At 41.6% G+C, this 9,087-nt stretch overlaps 1 protein-coding gene across 1 annotated transcript in view; it reads left to right on the forward strand.

The window, feature by feature from the left end:
- epoa (erythropoietin a) overlaps positions 1–8,743 on the forward strand; it is a 23,499-nt gene extending 14,756 nt beyond the window's left edge. The window contains exon 5 of the mRNA XM_063187510.1: positions 8,508–8,743. Coding sequence (XP_063043580.1) covers positions 8,508–8,654 — 147 coding nt within the window. The 3' untranslated portion in view covers positions 8,655–8,743. The remainder of the gene's footprint in view (positions 1–8,507) is intronic.
- The last annotated feature ends 344 nt before the right edge of the window (positions 8,744–9,087 follow it).

Raw genomic sequence — 9,087 nt, forward strand, 5'->3', positions numbered from 1 at the left:
CACCTCTCAACATGTGTATATGTCCGCCACATTATGCAGGCACAACATTTCTTGCCAATGACATATTCACCTGTTGTTGTATACAGTGCAGATCAATAGCATTTCCCTGTGTAAGGGAGGACAACTAGCCACTGCAAGGTCCAAGTGCGGTTTGGGGTGAGTGTAACAGAGGCCAACTAGCAGAGTGTGGCGTGGAACGTTAGTAGACCTCCCTCCCGATGCATCATACTAGGATCGGTAGCGCTGGGCTATCAGACTTGCCCTCTAGTCCAGCGGTATCGTTGCCTGGTTAACACCAGACCTAATCACAAACGATTGTGTAGAACTAAAGGCAGTATGGGAGTTCCCAGGCTAGCGGTATCGTGCTGTGACTCCCATAGACGTGGTGGCGAGTTTGCGCCCCCAAGGGGGACCCAGTGCGCAGTAATACGTCGGGTGCATGTGCAATGGCTTAATATACAAATGGATCCATGTAACAGCAAGATGTCAGTCCCTAACGGAGGCCAACTACCAGAGTGTGGTATGGAAAATGGGTAAACCTCCCTGTAAGAACCCAAAACGTAATAACTGCCCATAACGTAATAACTGCCCATAACGTAATAATTTGGGCGTAATAAAACCCATAACGTAATAACTTGCCCATAACGTAATAAAAATTCCTTACCCATAACGTAATAACGTTCTGCCCATAACGTAATAGGTTATTACATTATGGGCAGGTTATTACATTATGGGCCTTACTCTAAAAAAAAGCGTTGATAATGTAATAACGATGCCCATAACGTAATAACTGCCAGTAATGTAATCGTTTGGGCCCATTTGAAACATAAAAAAGCCAATAGCGTCAAATAGCAACAATGGTAAATGTGTAGCCAAGTGTTTTAAGTAAACATTAGCTAAGGTTGGTTGACAGGTATTGCTAACCATGCTAATAATACTAAATTGTTAACTATCTAAATTTTATTCAGTAAATAAAATGTAACTAGAAGCACTCAGAGAGCGCAGACTTCCGCCAAGGATGCTGCTTGATCCATTTGACCATGTTACACCCTAAGTCTTTCTGCCTTGTTTTAGTGCTGTTCTTGCAATTCACTTTATGGTCACTAGGGGGCGTCTAGATAGTGAAGAATCTTTTGAAAAGTCCTGGTTCCGGTTCGTGATCCGGATCACCACCAGAATTTAATCACTTGTTCCTTGGGTCATTACTAATAGCTCCACAGAGTTTTGTCCAAATCACTTGATTCATTTTTGAGCTATCCTCCTGACAGTATCTTTAAAAAAGTCCTGGTTCCGGTTCGTGATCCGGATCACCCCCAGAATTTAATCACTTCTTCCTTGGGTCATTATCAACAAACCCACAAAGTTTTGTCCAAAAATGTTTAGTTTTTGAGTTATGCTACTGACAAACAGACAGAAAAACAGACAGACAAACCAACGCGACCGAAAACATTACCTCCTTGGTGGAGGTAATTAGCTAATGTTGTTTTTATGCCCTGATGGAACAGACATCTAGGGGCTGTGACAATGTAGTTTAATGATGATATTAAACTACCAATTATGGTAATATTGCTTATTGTGTTATGTTAATGTGATATAACTAAATATATATTTTTATATTGTTTCTAAACTGAAGCAGGTTAGCTGATATGATTACTATACAAACTATCTTAAAAATGCTAATTATGGTACAAAATGAAATGATTAACTACGACTCTAGTCTTACTCAACAAAAGTAGGTTAACAAAGATACTAATAAGGTTAATTATTTTAAGATGTTTTATTGGACTGTCTGTTAGGCTATTTCAGTTTTCAATGCTATATGCAGTAGATCAGAGTAGATGGTTTATGCTAAATATGCTAGCACTCAGCACACACGGCATTTTTTAGCATTTTCTGTGAGAATGCAGTCTCGTTATAACTTGGGAAATTCCATGCTGCCTTGTCCTTGTTCCAATGTGAAAGACCTCATGGAAACACTATACTTGTGTGCAGTTTGTACCATTGTACCAAATTAAATGAACTTCTGACAACATCTGAACATCAAATATTATCTTATTGTGATGCATTGTAAAATACATTTTACAATTTATTTGATTTATTTTTTTATTTTATTATTTATTTGAAATAGGCCTATATTTATATCCCCGAAACGCGGAGCGTCGGGGATGTAATGGTTTTGCGTGCGCCGCCGCCGCCGCGTAAGGTCTTTTGTGTTAACGCGATAACTTTTGAACGGATGTTTGGATTTGTCCCAGATTTTTTTGGGTGAATGCTCTAGGGCAGGTTCATGAACTGATTCGAGTTTGGAGGTCAACACTTTCAAGATGGCTGAATTCAAGATGGCCGAATTTTTGTTTGGCCCATAACTTCTGACTGGGTGGATGGATTTCTCCCAGATTTGGTGTGTTAATGCTCTAGGGTGGGTTCATGAACTTATTCGAGTTTGGAGGCCAACACTTTCAAGATGGCTGAATTCAAGATGGCCGAATTTTTGTTTGGCTCATAACTTCTGACCAGTCGGATGGATTTCTCCCAGATTTGGTGTGTTAATGCTCTAGGGTAGGTTCATGAACTTATTCGAGTTTGGAGGCCAACACTTTCAAGATGGCTGAATTCAAGATGGCCGAATTTTTGTTTGGCTCATAACTTCTGACCAGTCGGATGGATTTGTCCCAGATTTGGTGTGCTAATGCTCTAGGGTAGGTTCATGAACTGATTTGAGTTTGGAGGTCAACAGTTTCAAAATGGCGGAATTTTCTATTTGGCCCATAACTTCTAACTAGGTGGATTGATTTGCCCGGTACTACCTTATTTTAACAGCTCACCATTTCAGTGAATCTACCATATTATTTAGGTACAGTGTAACAATATTTAATACCATGTAATACTAGTGTAATACCAGTGTAACAATATGCAATACCAGGTACAGTGTAATAACCAATGTGCAATATTTAATACCATGTAATACTAGTGTAATACCAGTGTAACAATATACAATACCATGTAATACCACTTACACAAAAATACATGATGTAGTACAAAATTGGTACATGGTGTTACACTGGTATTACATGGTATTAAATATTGTTACAATGGTTATTACACTGTACCTAATGTGGTATATTCACTGTAATAGTGAACCATTAAAACAGTGTTACCATTTGCCCCATTTTTTGCTTCATTTTCACAATAGTCATTTGGTTTTAAGTCTATGCACGTCATTGATCTATGTATAGATATTAAATATATTTCTTTAATATTTTGTATTTATCATATACGTTTATGAAAAGGTGGACGGGAGTGGTAGGAATGATGGGGGACTGGAAGCGTTGCGTTTCGGGGACATACCTTAAGCAGTCGAAGGCGACTGCACAGGCAGTCTAGTTTACATTTGAGATTGAAGTGGATTAAGAGAATAGATTCATTAGAATAGAGGGGGCTGTTTTCCAGCAGGGGGCATTTTACTATTTTGCTTGAAAATAAAAATAGAACACACTGAAAAGAGTCCTCACAGGAAGCACAAGAGTCCTCATAGAAGCCACAAGTCCCATTTCAGTTTTTGTGGGTATATCAAACAGTTCGGTCCGGTTCGACGTATTCAGACCAAAAGGTCTTGGCCTTAGCTGAAGCTGCCTCCTTGTCTGATGGTGACTCTGCCTATGTCTCTGATGTTGATCCTGCCCCTGTCCCTGATGGTGACCCTGCCTCTGTCCCTGATGGTAACCCTGCCTCTGCCCCTGATGGTGACCCTGCCTCTATTCCTGATGGTGACCCTACCTCTACTCCGGATGTTGATCCTGCCTCTGTTCCTGATGGTGACCCTGCCTCTGTCCCTGATGGTGACCCTGTCTCTGTCTCTGATGTTGATGATGCCTCTGCCCCTGGTGCTGAAAAACCCATGTGTCATGGAGCTCCCTATTAACCTTCAGAGGTTTTACAGAAAAGTATTGGTTTTGTCCTTGAACAAGATATGGCCATGCTTTGGGCATTTAAAGTGATGGTTCGGAGTAGTTTTCTGCCATGGTGCTGAAGCTGCCTCCTTGTCTGATGGTGACTCAGTCTATGTCCCTGATGTTGATCCTGCCTCTGCCCCTGATGGCAAAGCTTTAGCAGGACAGAATCTATTCAGCTTGAGTTGATAATAATAAACTCCAGCACTATTTCCAAACTTCCAAATGCTTAGTTTGGTGAATAGAGACCATATTTGTACTACTGTAGAAGTTTGGTGTCATGACATGTTAATTTTCTGAGGTAGGTTTGGAGATGTATGTGAATGCCCAATAGCACTTAAGCCAAGCTATTCGGAATAGCCATACAATAACTCGGTAACTCTGCTAATGTTCGCCCAAGCCAGAAAACACTTTGGGTGGACTACTGGATGGATATCACGGTTCAAATGGCATTAGGGTGAATCTACTCTGAACCATCGCTTTAGTGTCACACCTGATCCGTCAGCTGTGCACCATGTTTAATCAAAAAAAAAATATGAGATGCTCTTGTGGAGAGCCTACTTGAAGGCGACTGTGGAGGTGACATATCAATAAGCATCATGAAGCTGTACAAGGCTGCTGGACGCAGCAGCCTTCTCAGCACACGACTGAAAGGCTTATTATGCGAGAACAGCCAATGGATACTTCTTAGTCATGTAGGCTACGGAATTTACAAGATCAAGGACATTTACTGGAAAAAGTAACGTCAGTATTACAGTATGTGGATGTTATTCTACCTTATGTTTATGTTGAGTATGCATATTTTGTTTGTTTACATTTTTTACATTTAAAAGTTTGAGTCAGAACAAAGCAAGATCACAGCACACTTCAGCCATGATATTTATGGAAAGTAATGCCAATTTTATGTTGAACTCATTTTACCTAATGTTTATGTTGAGGATGCTACAGTATGTGTGTGTTTTACATTTCAATATGATGAAAAGTATTCTGGTAAAATAGAATTTTATACAGAATAGCAGTCTGTCATTTTAATTAACATTATTTTTTGTATAACAAACAAAAGACATTTAATTTCACTATTTGTGTAGTTCATGTATGAAATTTGCAGTTCAAATGTTTGCATTAAAGGAATTGAAATTTTGAATACTGTAGGCTATGTATTTGTCATTATTATAATAGCTAAAAACTTCGTAGTTAGACAATTGGATTGAACACATAGGAAATGCAGAGGATAAGGATAGATTGCATTCTCACAGAAAATGCTGGAAGCGGGCTTGCCTTTTGGGGCAGAGATGAAACAAAGTACTATTGAGAAAACAAAGCTAAAAGAAATGTTGGGAAAAAATCCATCCACCCAGTCAGAAGTTATGGGCCAAACAATTCAGCCATCTTGGATTCAGCTATCTTGAAAGTGTTGTAGCTCTGCGTTTTGGGGATATACTAAATTACATACATGGTATTTTATCTGCCATATCTGTAATCCAGGACCTTTGCCATTGATACTAAATGACATACATGGTATTTGAAGTTGGCTAAGGAACACTGCATATATAATTTTGAAAATCAACATGGGTTCGAGTGGGATTCGAACTCCCAACCTCCATATCTCTAATCCAGCACCTTTGTCATTGATACTAAATGACATACATGGTATTTTTTAAATTGGATAAGGAACACTGCATATGATATAATTTTGAAAATCAACATGAGTCCGAGTGGGATTCAAGCTCCCAACCTCCATATTGCAGGACTATTACCATTGGGCCAAGCAGCTGCCTATGAAAAGCATTACAGCAAGACAATATTACATTGCATTGAAGAGCTGAACAATAGACTTCTAGAACTACAGAGCAGTTGCTCGTTAAGAATAGAATGTTGAGAGAAAGTGACAGTTGAGATGGAACCCTATATTGGCTGCACCTGTTCTGATTGACTGAATGGCAGTTAGTATGGTGCTCTAAGGCAGAGGGCAGAATCAGAAACAGTTTTTTTTGTCTTTAGCTTGATGTTGCTAAAAAAAAACTAAAAGGAATTGGCACGTGTCCTGCTTACAGATCGGAGTCATACGTGTGATCTCTCTAACAGTCTCTGAATGAAGTTTATAGGTTAAACGGTTCAGTCACAAATAGACCTCTTGTGGGACATGCGCTGACCTCTTGAAAAAGGCACTTCAAGCCTCAATGGGAAAACCAATGTAAAAGCCCTGTCGTTTTTACACACCTGCCATTTAAAAAGTAATGGGAGTTGGGAGATTGACAATTTGGCTTTGACAATTTGGAGACATCCCATAGAGCTCGCTAACAATGCGTCAACTAAACTTCTAGGTGAAAGTGTTGGTGTTTTATGAACGAAAAAGCCTTCTACACTCTGATCTTTAGAGTGGCGGAACCTTGGTTCATGAAGGTTCTACCATTGTTTTCAATGGGGACCCAAACTTGCACAAAATCGCCAAAAAGCGGAAAAACGACAAGAGACACGGACACACTATAGCAGAACAAATGATCTCCAAGCCGAGCCGGTCGTTTTAGTGTTTGAACGGTGTCTCTATCTGGAAAGGCCTAGGAGGGGATCCATTTTTTATTTTTACCGCCCTGCACAAGAGAATAAGCAAGCAAGCAAGCATAAACTTTACTTAGAGATTACTAGAATCTGGTCTTGCTCTGCAAGCCGGCTTAAATATCCAGTCACTGTTATTTGCTGCAACAATAGAGGTCAGACGAAATATGAACAGTACAATAGTAAAGTGCATTGCAAATACTGAAGTCATCTGTGCGTTACTGGCAGTTATTACGTCATGGGCATCGTTATTACATTATCAAAGCTTTTTTTTTGTGTAAGGCCCATAACGTAATAACATGCCCATAACGTAATAACTTATTACGTTATGGGCAGAACGTTATTACGTTATGGGTAAGGAATTTTTATTACGTTATGGGCAAGTTATTACGTTATGGGTTTTATTACGCCCAAATTATTACGTTATGGGCAGTTATTACGTTTTGGGTTCTTACACTCCCTCCTGAAGCCTCAATACAGTATCAGTAGCGCTGAGCTGTCTGACTGGTCCTTTAGCTCAGCTGTATCATGTTGTGACTCCCACACCCAAACTAGAGCGTTGACTAGGAGGTTGCGAGTTCGAGGCCCACGTGGCACACTGTGCAGGAACACCTCAGCTACTCCAGCATCTCACTTCAAGCTAAGCAAGGCCTGCAGCCTGACCTCGACCTCGTATGAAGATATAGTAGGGTGACCATGTCCGTGACTGGAAAAAGGAGGACATATTTTAGGACGGGGGGTTTGGGGGTCCTCCACCAAGAAAATGTGAGTTTTTTAGATGCAATTTCATGCATTTTAACCCTATTCAGACTGGGCTTTTTTGGCATTCCTGGGCCTGGGGGGGGGGGGGGGGGGGGGGGGGGGGGGTGGGGGGGGGGGGGGGGTGGGGGGGGGGGGGGGGGGGGGGGGGGGGGGGGGGGGGGTGGGGGGGGGGGGGGGGGGGGGGGGGGGGGGGGGGGGTGGGGGGGTGGGGGGGGGCTCTTTTGACCCATTGACATCATCTGATTATAATGCCCAAAATCTCGCCATAATGTATTTTCCATCAAATTTAGGTAATGCACTTTAATGCTAATGATTGTATGCTTCAGACCACTTTAATGCTCACAAAGTTGTCTGATGCTAATGGAAATAACAAAAAAATATGAAAAAGGAACAATATTGAGACTTGTGATTTTGAGATCAGTGATTTTCAGTCAGACATACCTCTCAGAAAACCATTGCCATGGCAACAGCAAAAATGATAAACACAATCTTTTGGTACTAAACTGTAGCCATCTAAATTTTAGGAAAAGTCACCAAGTTTCATAGTCATAGCTTAAGTCGTTAAGGAATTATACGACATCAAAGTTGGTGCGGGCACTTTTAGCCCCCCCCCAGTCTGGATAGGGTTAATGCAATTTTGTCCGGCTTAATGCTGTGCCTTACGCCGGACAATGCACTGAAAAGGAGGACTGTCCTCCCTAAAGGAGGACGTCTGACCACCCTATATGAAGAAGAAATAGACGCGCATAGAATCTGAGTTTGAAATGCCAACGGTGCTTTTATTTAATTGCCTGATTCCTACATGTTACATTATCCCTTAGACACGGTTGTCATTTCAAACGAAGATTTTGTCCACAGAATGAATGATCACTCCATCAGCCAATCAGAAAAGAGCTGTCCGTTGTGAAGGCAGATAAGGGAAACAAATAGCCTACATATATTCAAGTCATCAAATTCATGCTGCCTCATTCAAAAATTACTTTTTTTTAGTAACACAAGCAATTGGAGTGCTTCTGGGTCTTCACCTTTTTTCCTTGGTGCTCATCAGTGTAGGGGCTCAATGCATTGTAGCCAAATAAAAAAGCAAAAAAATTGCAACCTTGAGTGCCTCAGCATCTGTCTTCCTGGACCAATTACTTTTTTTTTCAAATGCTGTAAAGATACAGTAGTGTAAACGTAGTGTGAGCCAAGCGATGCCTTTGACATTGTCCTGACCTTGTCTTGATCTGTCCCCTGCAGGAGTACTCCCCATCCGACGGAGGCACCACCAGCACCCAGCGCGTGACATCGGCCTCGGCACTCTTCCAGGTTCACTTCAACTTCCTACGGGGGAAGGTTCGACTCCTGATCTCCCACGCGCCCGCCTGCCAACAAGCTATCAGCTGATTGGGTGGCAACATGGACATGGGCCAAGCTGATTGGAGCAGGGGTGGTGCGTGAGGGGAACCAAGGATGTTATGGGATGTACAGCACAGCACAGCGAGGAGAGGCCTCAGGGAGCTTTTGTTGATCCAATGATCGTCTATTAGAATAAGATACTTCAGGATCATACTTTTCCGGGATCCACGTGATATCAGGCGAACACCCCTTTAGGAGACCTTCGGTTAGGAGACCTTTGGAGTCTTACAGTTGAGAATAAATGGAGTTCCCTTTTCCGCCATAGATGGCGGTAGGACACATTTTATGCAAGCCACCTCCGAACACCACAGACAGAGAAGAGGAAGGATGGGACAACGCCCCCTTAGGACAGTGTTTCCCAACCTTTTGTGTCTCATGTACCCCCAAGCCTTTTCGTTGTACCATGAGTACCCCCTAACTC

This window comes from Engraulis encrasicolus, chromosome 21 (genome assembly GCF_034702125.1).
Source record: "Engraulis encrasicolus isolate BLACKSEA-1 chromosome 21, IST_EnEncr_1.0, whole genome shotgun sequence".
Lineage (NCBI taxonomy): Eukaryota > Metazoa > Chordata > Actinopteri > Clupeiformes > Engraulidae > Engraulis > Engraulis encrasicolus.